Source organism: Megascapheus bottae, chromosome 16, assembly GCF_031878675.1.
Source record: "Megascapheus bottae isolate mThoBot1 chromosome 16, mThoBot2.hap1, whole genome shotgun sequence".
NCBI classification, from domain to species: Eukaryota; Metazoa; Chordata; class Mammalia; order Rodentia; family Geomyidae; genus Megascapheus; species Megascapheus bottae.
The window spans coordinates 7,547,487-7,564,926 of NC_143524.1; the positions used below are offsets into that span (position 1 = coordinate 7,547,487).

The 17,440-nt window shown below is 50.1% G+C and overlaps 1 protein-coding gene across 2 annotated transcripts in view; it reads right to left on the reverse strand.

Annotated features, from left to right (window-relative positions):
• Nucleotides 1-1,511: 1,511 nt before the first annotated feature.
• The window catches only part of Cd6 (CD6 molecule), a 30,737-nt gene continuing 14,808 nt past the window's right edge, over nt 1,512-17,440 (reverse strand). Inside the window, exons 2-13 of one of the 2 annotated variants that reach the window (XM_090347585.1) lie at nt 12,622-12,699; nt 11,123-11,452; nt 9,845-10,156; nt 8,570-8,872; nt 7,237-7,302; nt 6,006-6,146; nt 5,494-5,598; nt 4,418-4,540; nt 3,457-3,528; nt 3,037-3,276; nt 2,698-2,799; nt 1,512-2,364 (exon numbers count right to left, since the gene is read on the reverse strand). In XM_090347585.1, coding sequence (XP_090203711.1) covers nt 2,297-2,364; nt 2,698-2,799; nt 3,037-3,276; nt 3,457-3,528; nt 4,418-4,540; nt 5,494-5,598; nt 6,006-6,146; nt 7,237-7,302; nt 8,570-8,872; nt 9,845-10,156; nt 11,123-11,452; nt 12,622-12,699 — 1,940 coding nt within the window. In that variant the 3' untranslated portion in view covers nt 1,512-2,296. Of the gene's footprint in view, nt 2,365-2,697; nt 2,800-2,949; nt 3,277-3,456; nt 3,529-4,417; nt 4,541-5,493; nt 5,599-6,005; nt 6,147-7,236; nt 7,303-8,569; nt 8,873-9,844; nt 10,157-11,122; nt 11,453-12,621; nt 12,700-17,440 lie in introns of those variants that run through there. The other variant, XM_090347584.1, reaches the window with a different exon arrangement.

A 17,440-nucleotide genomic window follows, 5' to 3' on the forward strand; every position in this document is an offset into this window, starting at 1 on the left:
TTAATTAAAGGGCAGGGGAGGAACTGGCTAATTGGAGTAAGAGTCTCTCAGACTTTTCTGTCCAGAATGGCTTTGAACATCTCTCCTCAGATCTCAGCCTCTTGGCTAGGTGTGAGTCACCAGGCTTGGCTTCCGTTTCTTCCTTTTAAGGATCTATTTATGGGGGTACACTTACTGCCAAGCCCCTCACCCGCATCAGCCTGTGACTGACTTACTCTTGCTAAGCTCACCCTACAACCAAACTTCAGGAACTTGGAGGCTCAGAGACCGTGAGGGGTTTGCCTGGGGCCACACAGCCAGGTTGATGTGGAGCCAGGAGCTGAACTGGGCTGCCAGACAAAACCCAGCTCCCTCAACCCTCCTATCAGCACGCGCCCACCCACCGCAGCTGGGGCTCCTCCTCTAGGAATCCCCCCACAGCCCTAGGGAGGGTTTATTGGGAGTTGGGGGTGGGCACACATCACAGACAACCACATCCTGAAACAGTTACCCTGGGGAGTGCCTGCAGCTTCTTTGTGAGTCTGAGACCCAGTAGGAGAGGGGAATGCTGGCATACTCTGACTTGGCAGGGAACTGAACCCCCTAGCTCTCACCTGACATCCCACAGGCAGAGCTGGGCACTGGTCACTGCAGTGGGGTGAAATTGCACCTTCAGAATAGGCCTTGGGCCAGGAGGGAGCCCCACATCCCCCTTCATCACCTCCACCAGCCTCATCTCCTGTGTCCTGCAGTGCCTGTGGCACCCAACCCAGACCATATCCCTGCCTGGGAAGCTCTTGGGGGCTCAGTACAGAGCTAGGGCTGGTGGGAGCAGCCCCAGGTGGTAGCTCTATGTCCCCTTGCCCCCGTGTCCCCCCCACATTTCTTTAGGGTGCTGAGCCACTGTGGGTTTTCAGTCCACCCTGCCATTTCCCCCCTGTGGATAAACGCAGCCATGATGTTGCCCATCTGATGTGCATGAGCCCACATACACACTCTCCTCAGGCCCAACTGTTGGGCTCCTCCTGGATGCTTCTGGAAAGAAGACTTCTCAGACATGAAGGTTATCAAGGTCAGAGCCCCCTCACCTTAATCTTCACCTTCTGTGGCCTCTGGAGCTGCTCAGCTCACCTCTCAAAGCCGAGGGATGAGGGGCTTGGTGGTCCCCAAACCAATGCCAGGTGAGATAGATGGGCCTGAATCCCACTGCCTTGTTCCTGGGGTGGGGGGGTCAGTTATAAGCTGTGTCCCACAGGGGCAGTAGCTTGTTCAGGAACAGAGTTGCATCCTAGCTCTTCTTCCCTCTTCCTCCTTCTTTCTGGTTCCCTCCCCCCCTCCCCGGGGACTGTTCCCAAATAAAGAATTCAAGTTTAAATGAAGTCCTGGTCTTCTCCGAGGCTGAAGGAATTTGTGGATGCATGTACACCCACATACAACACACACACACACACACACACACACACAGAGCACACGCATGTGCAAACAGCCTGGGTTCTGTAACAGTTCAAGAACAAGTCACTTCAGACTCAGGGTTCAAACAACAACAGTTTAATCTCAGGAAATTCAGAATAGGCCACCGAAGCTGGCCTGAGCCTGGGGCCTCCGAGACCCCAGCAGCCCAAGAGAACATCTGAGGACCTAGTGTAGCCTCAGGCCCTTCCTGGCAGATATCTGGGTACCCCTACCCCAACAGAGACTGGGTTTATGACCCAGGGTGGTGGGGGGGGACATGGAGAGAGGGCTGGACAGGCTTTGTAAACCATTCTAGCCCAGAATAAGGCTGTTGTCCTGGGACAGCACAAAGGGCCAGAATCCCTGGTGAGCTCACAGGATCTTGGTGGCAGGTCTTGGCTTCAGACCCGGCTCCTGGGATGGGGTGAGGGGGTCATCCTGCTTGCTGGCAGCTAGCAGAGCCCAAGAAGGTAAGGTCCCCTGCCAGGTGTTCAGGGGCCAGTGGATTCAAGTCCAGAGTCTGGGTCCTGCACAACATGCCCAGGTGACAGGCCCAGCAGTCCTCCAGGGTCCAACATGGGGCCTTTCCTGTCCCTCAGTGGCTGCCTAAGACTGGAATCAAAGTGCCCAAGGATCACCCAATGACTTGCTCCACAGCGGTTGATTGACAGAGCTCACCACACTCACTCCCCGCCCTCCATCCTGGGCCACTGTTGTAGGTTGTGCCAGTAGGCTGAGTGATTAGTGGAGGCCATTTTCTGTCCATCTCTTTGTGGGAGACCTTGGCCTGTGGGAGCCGGGGGAGGGAGGAAGGGAGAGAGGAGGAGAGAGGGATGGGGCCAGCACACATCTTAACAGGCCCAGACTAGGCGGCTCCAATGTCATCATAGTCGCTCTCATCACTGGAGTCTGGCACCGCTGGCTCAAGGGACCCTGTGGGGTCAGGGGCTCAGATTAGCAGGAGGCTCAGTCATTGCCTTGATGCCCCTCCCCCAGCGGGCGGTGGTTTGTTGGAGATAAGAGACATTCCTGCCTAGGCTGGCTTTGAACCGGGATCCTCAGATCTCAGCCTCTGAGGATGATAGGTGTGACCCATAGGCATCTGGCTTCACGCATGTATATTTTAAATCTTTCTCCTCCCCCTTCCCCTTCTCCCCCTTTTCCTCTTGGGATCCAGTGGATCCAGGTACCTGCCCTTGACCTCCCCTCTCCTTGGCTACTGCCAACACCCCCTCCCGGCCCCCTCCTGTTCCCTAAGCCCAGCACCTGGATGTTCCAGCTGCTCTACCAGAGGAGGCTGGGGTGGCTGCTGCAAGTTCTGGTACCACTCTCCTGAGGAGGTGCTTGAACTGTCGTCTGCCGAGGGCCCTGCGGGAGACCCCCCCCTCCAGTTACCCCCTCTCCACAGACAGCAGCTGCCAGATCTAGGGGGTCCCAGAGACAAAAGGAAAGCCCAGAGATGGGAGGAGACAGGCCCACAACCTCCAGGCAGAGAAGGGACTTGAATCCTGACCTTGGTCTAACGAGGAGGCTCCCAGCGATTTCCCCCAGCCCACGAGCTAGAGGACTGTGGGAGGAGGCTAGGAAAGGGGGATACACACATACCTGAAAAAGTTGTGCGAGGGCCTGCTAGCTCCAAATTGGGGCTTTTTTTCTCTGAAGAAAACCTCTGGGAGTTCCACGGAGGCAGTTTGCTCCTGGGGCTGTTGCAGTAATTGTCCCCAGAAGATGTGCTGGACCCACTATTGTTCCGAGTGTGACACTCCAGGCCCGCTGAGGGGGCGTCTGCCATGTAAGGTCTGGGGTCCACAGCTGGCGTGTAGGAAACATGTAACTCTTCAAGTGCTGGGCCAGGAAAGGGAGAATGAGGAAAGAAACAATGGCGAAAGAAGGCTTTAGGTCAGATTTCAGAAAGAACTTTCTGCCTTGGGAAATCATTAAAGTTAGGGAGAATGGCTGGGTCCGGGCGGTTGCTGTTATGTCTCTAGGTGAGCTGAGCTGTGGGTTCACCCTGGCTTCACCCACCTTCCTCCAGGGGTGGCATCTGGAATCTGCACTGCTGGGCTTCAGCCTCTGTCACCCGGAGACGCTGGGAATCTACAAGAAGTGGGTCACAGAAGTAGGGGACAGGCCAGGTGACATGAGAAGAGGAACACGTGGCCCAGTCTCCCATCCTAATGCAGCCAGAGCTAAGCTCAATCTTAGGCAGGCTCTGGAGCCAGCAGGGAGATAGGTTGCCTCTAGTCAGAAACCCTAGGACCTGCTTTCCTGCCAGTGGCCCCTCCTGGCACAGGAAAAGATCCCAGTCTGGGGTCTCCCTCACATCCTAGAGGCTCTGGAAATGGGCTCAAAAACTTCCCCAGACCACAAGCAGCTTAGTCTGACATGGTTGTATTCCAGGCTCTGTGGAAGCTTCCAGTCTCAGAATCAGGAGTAGTCAATTTGTGATGCTAAGCATTTCAGTGTCCTGCTGTGCCTCTGTTGCTCACACACCTATAACCTTAGCTGTTCAGGAGGCTGAAATCTGAGGCCTGTGATTCAAAGGGAGTCTGAGCAAAAAAAAAAAAAAAAAAAAAAAAAAAGTCCAAGAGACTCTTATCTCTAATTAACCAGCAAGGGAACAAAACAAAACAAAAATAGAGCGGTAGCTGAAGTGGTAGAACACAGTCTATGAGGAAAAAAAGCCTAAGGCCAGAGGGTAGGACACACCCTCTGCAAGAAACGGTCTCAAATGTACTTCTTTCCTAGACCCTATGACATGTGACAAAGACACAGCCACTTGAAGGTGGCTCTCCCCAGCCTTGTCTCTTCATTGAGCCCCTGTGTGGTGAGACAGTCATGGCAGGGGCAGGGGTTGGAGTAGAAGCCCTTCTAGGGTGGCAAAGCACTTTGAAGGCTTCAGGGTATTTGTGGATTCTGCTCATGTCTCGTAGATGGGTCTGCACTGAAGGTCTGGAGTGCCCGGAAAGCCCCTGCAGGCACTCACTGTGGAAAGTGGTCAGGGCCACAGGAGGCTGGGCACTGAAGTCATAGTGCTCATAATCTGAATCCGAGCTGGAGTCCGAGTACACGGGGTGTGGGTCCCGGACTTGGATGGGCAACTTGGCAACTGAAGAGAAAACAGATTGAACCAAGGAGAGGCAGGTGGGCATGGTGTCGTGGTGGGAAGACAAAGGGAAAGGATCCCAGAATAGGGATGGTGGAGTCTGATGGGGACAGAGTAGCCAGGAGAATTCCATGTAGCTCAGCTGGGTCAGGGCCATCTGGCCTGGACACCGCCCCATCCCACCCCATTTCACATATGGAAACCTATACATGTCCTTATGTAGCCAATCTGACAGCTAAGACCCACAATGCACCAGGCACTATGCTAATGTTGATCAGTGAGCTCATTCAGCCCTCAAAAGGAGAGTTAGGCACATCATTGTCCCGTTTTGCAGTTGGGGAAACTGAGGTACCCAGAGGTCCTCACTTTATTCAGATCTCAGTCTCTAGAGCGTACGATGTGGTGCGCAAGTGTTCTCTGTGTTTAAATACTGCTCTGTGCAAGATGCCAGCTTTCCAGCCCCTGCTTACACACATGAGTGCTGTGTGCGATTGCTGCATTCTTATCTAAGCACTACAAGGCACTGGCTGTAGTCACAATGCAAGGTGATAAACGCGCCCTCTTTGGCAAGATGCTCAAGAGGTCTAAATCCATGTTTCCTGCAGGACGGATGAGTGATCTCATTTTTGTTTACTCAGGAACCGTGAAATAAAATTATGTTCCAGGAAAATCTTACCAGGGCTGTGCAGGGCTGTGGTTTGAGTAATGTGACCACATCACAAGCCTATCAGCCAATGAGCAGGGCAAGCTCTCTTCTGAGAACCAACACCCCCAAAATGCCCTTGATTGGCAGAACCCCAGAGCCTAGAAGGTGTTCATGTAGGCAAAAAAGGGATAATATACCTGCCCAAGGGCAGACTAAGGTGGACTGGCCAGGGACATCGTGACCACAGTAGTGCCAACCCTCCAGAGGGTCTGCCCTCCCCCTCTCCATCCTCTGACGGGTGATGTCCTACCTTCGTCTTTGGGCATGCTGATGGTGATGGGGACAGCTTGGTAACTATTGACCCCCGCTGGGGTGGTGGAGGGAAGCTGCTGGTGGTTCCTGGTTACAGGGAGTGCTGGGAGAAGGGAGGCACAGTGTTTACAGCCTCTTTCTGCCCTTTCCAGTCCACTGGGTTCACACACACATGCACACGCACATGCAGAGAGGTTCACACGCAGAGACACATATGTGCATACACATGTGTATAACTATAGGCATGTATACATACATGTACAGAATCTGGCCCTCCTGGAGGACCCACACGAGTAGACTTGCTCCCGCTGGGCATGCTGGGAAAATTCTTCCCGCAGCAGAGGGAGCTTTCCCAGGGCTGGGCTGCAGGCTGCGTGACCTTTGTTGGGTCATGCCATTCTGGCCAGAGCTTTACCGAGGCTTCCAGGCCTCTGCTAGGCCTCAGGTCTGCTGCTTTGAGTCCCTGTGCCCTTCCTGCTGATCCTGTGGCTCCCAGATCCTCCCCCCTACCGTATTTTCCTTTGACTTTCAAGAGGAGGATGACTATGGAGAGGACGGCACCCAGGAGGAGCACTCCCAGAACGATGCAGGGGATGAGAAGCAGCAGCTCCCGAGATTCTCTCTCCTCCACTATCACTCTCACAGAAGATTCTGGAAACAAGAAAGGCAGTTCAGTGAAGGGGGAAAAGACAGGCATCGTGCTCTCTTTGGTTTTTCCTTGTCTTTCCATCCTATCTTATGGCTGAAGTTCACTGAAGCCTCACTGTAGAGCCAGGAAAGAGGCACTGTGGGCATCGTACTCTGAAACAGAGGAATCTGGGGCTCTGAGAGATTAAGAACTACCCACAGCCCCACGCTAGCAAGGGGCATCGGTAGGAGCACATCCTCCGCTGGTAGACAGAATGTGGGCCTGGAGTGGAGCTAGGGGCGTAGAATTTAGCCTGTCTCTTCAGCCTTGGCTTCTTCCTCACATGAAAAGATGTAGTAAGAGCCAGGTGTCAGTGGCTCATGTCTATAATCCTAGCTACTCAGAAGGCTGAGATCTGAAGATTGTGGTTCAAAGCCAGCCTGGGCATGCAAGTCCATGAGACTCTTATCTCCAATTAACCACCAGAAAACCAGAAGTGAGGCTATGGCTAAAGTGGTAGAGCACTAGCCCTGAGCTTTCGAGCTCCCAGGCCCAGAGTTCAAGCCCCACAACCAACAAAAAATACCCCACGACCAACAAAAAATAAAGAAATAAATAAAAAAGGAAAAGACATACTGAAACCTCATCAAATTGGCTCTGACAGCAGTAAAGACAGAATAAAGGTGATGGCTGGGCACTCATACCTGTAATCTTAGCTACTCAGGATTCTCCATCTGAGGATCAAGGTTTGAAGCCATCCTGGTCAGAAAAGTCTACAAGACTCTTATTGCCGATTAATAATCAAAAAATAAAAAATAAAATAAAACAAAAAACAGAAACAGAGGTATGGCTCAAGCCGTAGCACACCAGCCTTGAGCAAAAAGCCAGGCAAGAGTGCAAAGCTCTGAGGTCGAGTCTCAGTATTGGTATAACCAACCAACAAATAAAGAAATAAACATGTTAGGGCACACAGAACGGTCTCCAGGGGACATGTCCACCAGCTGGAATGGAAGTGGGAGGACGTGGAAACATGCATGTGTGGATACAGGCACACATGCATGCACACCTATGGGCACAGACTGCACACACTCATGTGCCCAGGCTTTTACTTACCTACTGTGACCGGCTGAGTACTCGCAGAGCCTTCAGGAGTGGTCAGATTCTGTAGTTTCCGGGAGCCTGTCAGAAAGCATCACCCATTCATTCTCTCAACACATTTCCTGAGCATCTACTGGATGTCAGGTCTAGAAGACAGGCAAATGTCCTGAAACAGGGTGTGTGTGGGGGGGTGATCCCATCATGGGCATTTGGGCATGGGGCAAAATCCCACTCTAGCCCCCGTCTTCAGCAACAAGGAGGGGCTCCCGGATGAAGCCCAGGGAGGGGCTCTGCTTAGACTAAGGAACTAATAGAAGAATGACACTTCGGTCTGTATAATCTGTCCCAGACTCCAAGCCTCTTTTTTAACTCAGCCTTCAGTTTCTTTTAGTTATTTTTTGAAGGTATTGAGGTTTGAACTCTTGTTTGCTAGGTAGGTACTCTCTTACTTGAGCTACACTTGCTTCAAACTCAATCCTCAGATCAAGCCTCCTGAGTAGCTAGGATTACAGGCATGAGCAACAGTGTCCAGCCATCACCTTTATTTGCTCTTTACGATTGTCAGAGCCAATATGATTATATCTTCTTATGTGAAAGAAGAAGCCAAGGCCAGAGCCAAAGCCACACACATAACCCATTTAGTCATTTTTCAGATAGGCTGCCTCTGAACCTAGAACTCTACCTCCTCAAGAAGTTGGGATTACAGGTATGAGCCACCGAGCCTGGCTGCCAGACAAATCGGTTCTTCTTTGGGACTTCAGGAGTTGGGGAGCTGAGGTTAGCCTCGTTGCCCTAATTTGAGCTTCCATTTGACTGGTCTACTCACAAAGGAACAGAGCTTACCAAGGCCAGTAAGCACATAGCATCTAATTTCCCAGTTAACTTCTGGAATGCTTGGATCAGCAACTTCAGAATCCCCATACCACAGAATCTGAGGCCACAGAGGTTTAAGTGGTTATCCCAAGTGCGGAGGCCAATAAAAGGCAGAGTTGGAATTTGTTATCCAATGTCTGTGCTCTCCCAAATCAGTGTTCTTTTAGGAATACTAATCTTTCCTATGATTATCAGCCCTGGAACCAATTATCTCCTGAACCAATTTTAGTCAACAGGGACCATTGGTTTGCATATCATGATGCCTTAATAAATGCTTGATTCATAATCCCACGACAGGCATCTATAGGGGAAAAAATCGGCAATGAACTAGTAATGTCTGCTTGGGCACAGCAATGATGATGGTTCCTGCAGTATTCACTATTGCTAATCTAGTCCAAGCTCTACATGGAGACTCCCAAGATTCTGGTTCAGCCTGCGGGGATGGCCCGGGATAGGAAGGGAAGGGAAGAGATACCTGAGCAGAGGACCCTGGCTGCCAGCGACTGGGTGCAGAGATTGGAGTTGTTAAACCACCAGGAGCATTTGGAGAGGGTGGGCTCTTCTCCCTTACATGAATAGGACATCTTGCCCTCCAGATTGTGAGGCTGCCCTTTAGGCCGGTTTACCACGTTCCCGCAGCCCAAAGCCCGGCAGAGCACCTGGGCCTCTGGTTTGTACCACTCGTTGTCACACACGGTGCTCCAGACCCTTCGGAAGTACACCTCTACCTGTCCCTCACAGGGGTCAACGCCCCCAGTCAGGCGCCAGGACTGATGCTCTGCGGGGGAGGGGGAGAGAGACACAGGTCAGGATCCCATAGGCCCGATTCCTGCCGCCAGAACCCCCATGCTACGGTGAAATGCAGCCAACCATAGGTTCGCTTCCCCTCCTCTGTGCCTGTCTTCCCTGCCCCATTGTTCTGGCCAACCCTGTGTTATAAATAGGCTCTGCAAGAATCACTGGAGTCAAGATGATTGACAGGAAAATAAAGAATTGTCTCAGCAAGGCAAAATTTACTTCTGCAGAAGCAAACTCTGCCAAAACTCTGGCAAACAGGCAGGCGGCCCCCTTATTTATCCCTAATAGAGCAGGCCCCACCCCTCTGCTCAGATTGGTTGAGCCCAGAGTCACAACCTGCTGGTGACTGGCTAGTTTGAACAGGGTAAGATGTACTAACGTAAGGTGACTTGGAAATATGATTAATTAACATCACACAAATAATCTCAAAATACACCCTCATCCTCTGCTATGTCTTCAACAATCTGAGGTTTGTCTTCTGAGATATGCCTTAATTCCATCTTAATTCCCCTCCCCCCAAAAAAACAGTTAAGACAAATACTTATATTTCAAAAACCCTTCCATATTCCAAAGCAGCTCCTCTTTTCCTTGACAAGAGCCAAGCCACCAGGTCAAAGCAGGAATTCTCAAGCAACACTTTGATAGACAAGGCAGTTTTTTGCAAGGAGGCCCCTGGCCCAGCCTTATTTATATTTTAGTGCCTTCTACCCATTCTTGCTGGTGTTAATGAGAAGTACTGGCTGGACCAGAACCTCCTGGTCTCAGCTGGAGGGCCCACGTCTCTTCAGAAACCATCCATCCTGCCTTAGGTCCCCTTGCTTAAAATAAGAAAGAGCCATCCTTCCAGCCGTGGTCAGGAGATGGACCGTCTGCTCTGCAGCTGGTGACCGAACCGATGATAAGGCCATCTGTTTTTGGCACCACCCTAGACGCAGCCACCAGACCCACCAACCTGCACACACCACGCCCGCGTCCTCCTTGTGTCCGCAGTACAGGTCTCCGGGCAGCCCGGGGCAGTCCCACAGGTGGGCCTCGGCCCCACTGCAGTTCACCTGGTCACGGTGGATGGGCCCTCGGCCTGGGGCAAAGTGCAAGCCAGGCAGGGCCTGGACGGCAGGGCCGCACTTGAGTTGCTGGCACACGACATTGGCTTCCTCCAGGCCCCAGGTGTCATCACACACAGTGCCCCACCGGCCGCGCTCCAGCATCTCCACGCGGCCCGCGCAGGGGCTGCCACCGTCCACCAGTCGCAGAGCCCGGTTTTCTGGGGGGTGGGAGGGGTTTGGGGCCTGAGCGAGGGCCCAGCTGTGCTGACCCAGGTAGAGGGCAGTCTGGGGCCTGGACCCGGAGCCCCAGTGCTAAGGGAAGGCTGACAGGAAGGGTGGCACTGAGGAAGGGAGAGGGAAAGGATGGGCGAATGCAGTCTGAATATTCTGTGTAAGGGTGTGAACATGAAAGCAGGTAAAGTGAGGGGAGGGGAGGGCTGGGGGAGATGATGGAAGGAAGGGGTGACCCTGACCAAGATGCACAGACTGACTTACAAATTGAAATCCCTTTGTAGGACTAGTTAAAGATCTTTAAAAAATTTTTTTGATTTCTTTTTAAAATAAAGGAAGGCCGTTCTGGGCACTGGTTGGTGGCTCACACCTGTAATCCTAGCTACTAAAGGGGCTGAGATCTGAGGACTGTGGTTCAAAACCAGCTGGGGCAGGAAAGTCTGTGAGACTCTTATCTCTAATGAGCCACTAGAAAACCAGAAGTGGCGCTGTGGCTCAAAGTGATAGAGTGCTAGCCTTGAGGGAAAAGAATTCAGGGACAGCACGCTGGCCTTGAGTTCAAGACCACCACCACCACCAACAACAACAACGACAAACGAAATAAAATAACATAAAGTAAAATAAAGGAAATCTGACATATTTATGTATCCGGCAGGATGGGCAAGATACAGAGGTCTGTGAGGAGAAGGGGAGGTGTGGGTGTGGGAGGGGATCGGATGGTTCCACAACAAGTAGATCCAGACATGGGATTGGGATGGGGGTTCAAGTGGATGATCCGGAGTTCTAGAGGGCAGAGGCCTGGGGGTCAGATCTGGGGATATGCACAGATCAGAAATGACATCCGTTTTACACGCGGGGAGGAGACGTGGGTACAGTGGTTGGATCCAGGGTCCATGGCTGAAGCCCTTGCGGCCAAGGGGACAGGTGTGGGGGTGGGGAACGGCCATGCTCACCTGTGCAGGTGAGCCAGGCGGGCCGCCCTTCTCTACCGCACTCCTGGTGGAGGATCTCGCACAGCTGCCAATCACTTCCGTGGCACACAATGGCAGGTGCCAGCAGCCGTGTGGTGTTCTCTACGGTGGGCACAGGTGGCAGCTCCAGGGTGGGTGATGCAGGCTGGGCAGGGGTCTCTGCCATGCCGCAGCCTAAGGCCTGGCACACAGCCTGGGCTGCCTGGTGGTTCCAGAGCTCCCCGCAGGCGGGCTCCCAGGTTCCTCCTAGTTGGACTTCCACCATTCCACTGCAGCCACTGCTCCCGTTCACCAGGCGGACCCCCAGCTCCCCTGGAAGTGTCAGACCAAGGCTGAGAGCTCTGCATGGGGTCCCGGCTCCCCCAGTGGTTGCTGAGGCACCACCTTAGGCAAGGCCCTGCAGCTCTGTAAGAAGAGGAAGAGGCCTGCGGGAACGTCCAGGGGCCCTTGCAGGCTTGATTATCCCAGAGTCAGGAGATGAGGGGCTCAGGCAGATTGTGGAGGTTAGACTGGATTGGGGGATGGAGGATCATTTCTGTGAGTGTGCCAGCCCTGGGGCTTGAACTCTGGGTCTGAATGCTGGCCCTGAACTTTTTTGTCTAGCACTTTACCAGTTGAGCCACAGCTCTATAACCAGTTATTTGGGGGATTCCCTGAAGATAAGAATCTCACAGAATTTCCTGCCCTGACTGACTTTGAACCGTGATCCCCAGATCTCAGTCTCTGAATAGCCAAGATTACAGGCATGAGCCACAGTGCCCACCCAGGGGCACTGGGGATTTGTGACAGGACAGGTATCTGGCATAGAGTCCCTGGCCCCATGGGGCTGCTGGGGACCTTAGAAGACTGGTGTGAAGCATAGACTGCTGTATGGGAAGGGGCCTCTCCCTTCTCCACATCCCTTTCCACAAGAGCCACCTGCCTTCTTTGCCCAGGCTTGTGCACCATCGCAAAGCCTTCTGCCTGTACAAAGCAGGTCCTCAAATAAACTCATGCTATGCAAATGAAAGACATGTCTGATGGTACCTCCCACCCCACAAGAGTCTGAGTGTGCTCTGTCCAACCCCTCATGAGCTCCACAACCTAGCACCAACCGCACAGCTGCAAGCTTGGACGCCTCACATTGCAGTGATGACCAGACCGAAGTTAGGGTGTGCCTCTGTTTCCCTAAAAGTCTACTTCCTGTAGGGACTAGTGACTCGCACCTCTAATTCTAGCTACTCAGAAGGCTGAGATCTGAGGATCATGCTTCAAAGCTAGACCAGACAGGAAAGTCTGTGAGACTTTTATCTCCACTTAACTACAAGAAAACTAGGAGTAGAGCTGTGGCTCAAGTAGTAGAGTGCTAGCCTTGAGCAAGAAAGCTTAGGGACAGAGTCTAAGCCTTGAGTTTAAGCCTCACGATACACACACACACACACACACACACACCATTTTCATTACCTGAGAGTTCCTCTATTTGGTCAAGATGGAGTACTTACCTGGCTTCCCTGGCTTCAGGGGCCTGTTCTCAGCCCTGCTGGTATTATGCTTGCCTGCCTGGGCAGGAGACGGAAGACCTAAAATGTAACCAACAGCAAGCACACAGGTGAGTTAACATAGACAGGGAAGTCACAAAAGCCTCCAGTGGCAGGACACACTTTCTGGAGCCTGCTGTGGACACCCTGTTCTTATGGAGTACGCACGTAGGTTTGAGCCATGCAAGCCTGGGTAGAAAACACGTTGAGCCAAGGGCAAGATGGACTTGGTAAGAACCTTCTGTACCTGCGTCTTCTCTATTATGGGACATCAGAGACCCTGGGTTCTTCCAGGTGTAATAGCAAAATGCAAGAGACGATGACCTCACGTGATTTTTTTTTTTTTTGCCAGTCCTGGGGCTTGAACTCAGGGCCTGCACATTGTCCTTGGGCTTTCTCAAGGATAGTGCTCTTCCACTTGAGCCACAGCACCACTTCCAGCTTTTTCTGTATGTGTGATACTGGGGAATCGAACCCAGGGCTTCATGAATGCTAGGCAAGCATGCTACCACTAGGCCATGCTCCTGGCCCTTTCACATGAATTTTGCATGAGTAAGAAGTAAACTTGAGCCTAGCTCCAGTGATTCATGTCTGTCATCCTAGCTATCAGGAGGCTGAGATATGAGGATCACAGTTCAAAGCCAGCCAGGTCAAGAAAAATCTCTGAGACTCTTATCTTCAATTAACCACTAGAAAACCAGAAGTGGTGCTGTGGCTCAAGATGGTAGAGCTTTAGCCTAGAGTGAAAAAGCTCAGGGACAGTAACCAGGCCCTGAAATCAATCCTTATGAACAACCAAAAAAAAAAAAGTAAACTAGCCAGCGGGGAGCTAGCCGGGTGCCAGTGGCTCACACCTGTAACCCTAGCTACTCAGGAGACTGAGATCTGAGGATCATGGTTCAAAGCCAGCCTGGGCACTAAAGAATGTAAGACTCTTATCTCCAAGTAGCCACCAGAAAACCAGAAGTGGTGCTGTGGCTCAAGGGGTAGGGAGGTAGCTTAGGGACAATGCCCAGGCCCAGAGCTCAAGCCCCATGACCAATAGGAAAATAATTTAAATAAATTTAAAGCCAGGGACTGGTAGCTCATACCTGTAATCCTAGCCAGTTCAAGCAAGAAAGCCTGTGAGACTCTTACCTGCAATTAACTACCAAAAAGCCAAAGTAGAGCTGTGGCTCAAGTGGAAGAGTGCCAGTCTTGAGGGAAAAAGATCTGGGATAGTGCCCAGGCCTTGAGTTCAAGTCCCAGGACCAGCACCCCCACCCAAGGGCATAGGGGTGTGCTTGTTACAATAGCTCAGCTTAGCGGGCTGATCCAGAGGCAGTGCGTCCTCATACCCCTCCCCCCCGAATTTCCACCCTCACACCCATGAGCACAAGCAAGAGTGCAGACAAAGCCTGCCTACCAACTCCCATCCCAGCCACTCCACCACCCAGACAGAAAGTAATCAGCCTTTTAATTGCCCATCCTCATCAACTGGCTGGCTGTCTTAGCTTGATCCCCAAAGGAGAAATAGCTCAGAATTCAGAGCACAAACTGTAGCAAATGTAATATTCAGAGCAAGAAATCAGAGGCCCACAAGTGCACATTCCAGAATCCTGGTTCCCACAGCAACAGTCCCACAGCTCCTGTGTAATTTTCAATATTTCTGCATGTGTGTGAGGAGGGCAGTAAGGAGGATTGAGAAGCTGGTGTGTGTGTGTGTGTGTGTGTGTGTGTGTGTGTGTGTGTGTGTGTGTGTGTGTGTGTGTGTGTGTGTGTGGCTGTGTGGATAGTGCATGATTGCCACCTTGTTTGTGTGAGAGAGCAAATTTTTACATGGAGTCTTCAGTTCACTTATGTCTCCCCTCTCTCTGGCCCAGGGAAGCACTTTCTCATGCTAAAAGGCACAAAACATAATCTCTCTCACAGTGTTCCATGTATCCTGCTCCCCTCCCCAACTCCACGAATGAAGCCTGACTTTTGTGTCCTCTAACTTCTCTTAGAAACCAAGCCAAAAGCTACCATACCACCTCTATGCAGGACAGGGGCTTCCCTGAGTCAGGACTGCATTTCTTTACTTTTTCTTTTTTGATAGTCCTGGGACTTGAACTCAGGGCCTAAGCATTGTTTTTGGGTATTTCTCAAGGCCAGTGCTCTACCACCTGAGCCACAGCATCACTTCTAGCTTTTTCCTGTGTTTGTAGTACTGAAGATTTGAACCCAGGTCTTTTTGCACAGTAGGCAAGCACTCTACCACTAGGCCATGCTCACAGCCCACAGGACTACTTTTCTGATGTCTTTGTTGTTGTTTTTATTTTTTTGTTTTTTTGGTGCCAGTCTTGGGACTTGAACTCAGGGCCAGAGCACTATCCATGGGCTTTTTCCTCAAGGCTTGTGCCCTGCCACTTGAGCCTCAGCACCACTTCTGGCTTTTTTCTATGTATGTGGTACTGAGGAATCAAACCTGGGTCTTCGTGCATGGTAGGCAAGCACTGTACCACTAGGCCAAACTCCTGGCCCACACTCTACCATTTAATCCACATCTCCACTTCTGGTTTTTTGGAGATGAAAGTCTCTCAGAATTGTCAGCTGGGGCTGGCTTTGAACCTCAATCCTCTTGAGATCTTGCCTCTTGAATAGCTAGGATTACAGATGTAAGTTACCAGAGCCCAGCTAGGATCACTTTTGGCCAATCCCTCTCTTTACATTTCAAGTTGGTTTGATAGTTTTGTAGCAATAACATCTATTTGCAAAGGAATCATTGTCCTTTCCCATGAATTTGTTTTAGACCATAAAAATGCCCAGACATAAAAATATCCCTTGCAGATTTTAGAACAGTGAGCAACTGGGACTGGAATGGCTATCCATTTCTGCAGAGACTACTGAATAAATCATGATTTTAACATGGCATGACATCTTAGGAAGTGCTCATAAAGAAATTGAGCTGGGGACCTAACTCCAGTGGTAGTGTGCTGGCCTAACAAGAAAGAAATCAAACCACACTGGATTCTGGGATTTTCATTATATAGAGTAAAGAAAGCAAGACTCAGAGAAGAAAATAGCAATGGGTTTTTTTTTTAAAAAAGAAATAATTTTTAAAAGGCTGAAGTTTATAAAAATGTTAAATTCATTGCTAAAAATATTTACAATCTGGGTATGGATGGCTCATGTCTATGATCCTAACCAGTCAGGAGACTAAGATCTGAGGATTGTGGTTTAAAGCTAGCCCAAGCAGGAAAGTCTCTGAGATTCTTATTTCCAATTAATCACCAGAAAAAGCTGAAAATGGAGCTTTGATTCAAAATGATAAAGCTCAGCATGCAGGCACTGAGTTCAAGCCCCAGGACTGGCAACAACAAAATATATTTTACACCTATCTATAGCTATCTTTCTATGTCTATATTTATACTTATAAATATATCTATCTACATATATATTTATAAGGCTTTTTAGCCTTGTTAATATGTACGAGTTCATAGTGAGTGACATTTTTTCCACTTCTGATGATTTATACTTGCTGTCTGTTCTCAGTGTTGTGCTGTGTCATTGAGTTATTTGTCTGTCTGTTGTTTACGACTTTTATACCTCCTTCTTCCTGTGCTGATGATGACATTAGAGAATTGTAAAATGTAAAAAGTCGGGGGACGCTAAAGTTAAAAATAAATCATGCATGAAAATTAAGTACATATGTTAACATGTAAAAAATAGAAATTACTAAAACCAGAAGGGACTTTTTATACCACTTGGCTAAAGCAGGTCATTATAGACATACCAGAAATAAAATCCTGTTCAAAAATTTTAAAAACCACGTCATCACAGAGTAGTCTGTTTCTATGACAGAATCAGAGAGAATCTTAGCTATCTCTGAGCTTTTTCTATTCAAGGCTAATGCTCTACTTCTGGGCTTTTAATAGTTAACTGGAGCTAAGAGTCTTATAGACTGGGTATGATTTGAACCATGATCCTCAGATCTCAGCTCTTTGAGTAGCTAGAATTAAGAGGCATGAGCTACCAGTACCCAGAAAAATTCAGCATTATTATTATTACTATTATTATTAGTCAATCATGGGGCTTGAACTCAGAGTCTGCACGCTGTCTCTGAGCTCTTTTTGCTCAGGGATAGCACTTTACCATTTTGAATCACAGCTCACTTTTGGTTTTCTGATGATTAATTGGAGATAAGAATATCTCCTGTCCCTGCTTGGGTTTTAGTTCTGCTCTTCCTCCTCCTCCCTTACTACAGCCAAGGAGAAGCAGAGGGCAATTCACAACCTTGCAATGAGGTGGCATGAAGACAAGATTCATGCAATACACTAGGTTTTTTTTTTTTCTTTTAAATGGGAAGTTTAATTTCTGCCATCTCTCTCTGTGTTGCTGAAGCCATCGAGCTCATGTGAGCCTTGCTCTCCTGAAAGCTGAGAAATGAGTCTAGCTATGCCCGCATCCAATTCTATTAACATCGGCTGAACTTGTTCCACAGGCCATAGCTGGGCAGGTATTACAGAGATAAGTATAAATGGAATGGTCTAGAGAGTAGAAGCAGCCCAGATTTTCCTCAGGCACCAATAATTTATTTGTATCACAATTTCCACACAAGAACACACACACACACACACACACACACACACACACACACACACATGCATGCATGCACGCACGCATGCACATTTCTTTTATTTTTGTGGCCAGTATTTGGGCTTGAACAAAGGGCCTGGGCATTATCCCTAAACTATTTTTGCTTAAGGCTAGTGTTCTACCACTTGAGCCACAGTCCACTTCTGGCTTTTTTGTTGGTGGTGCC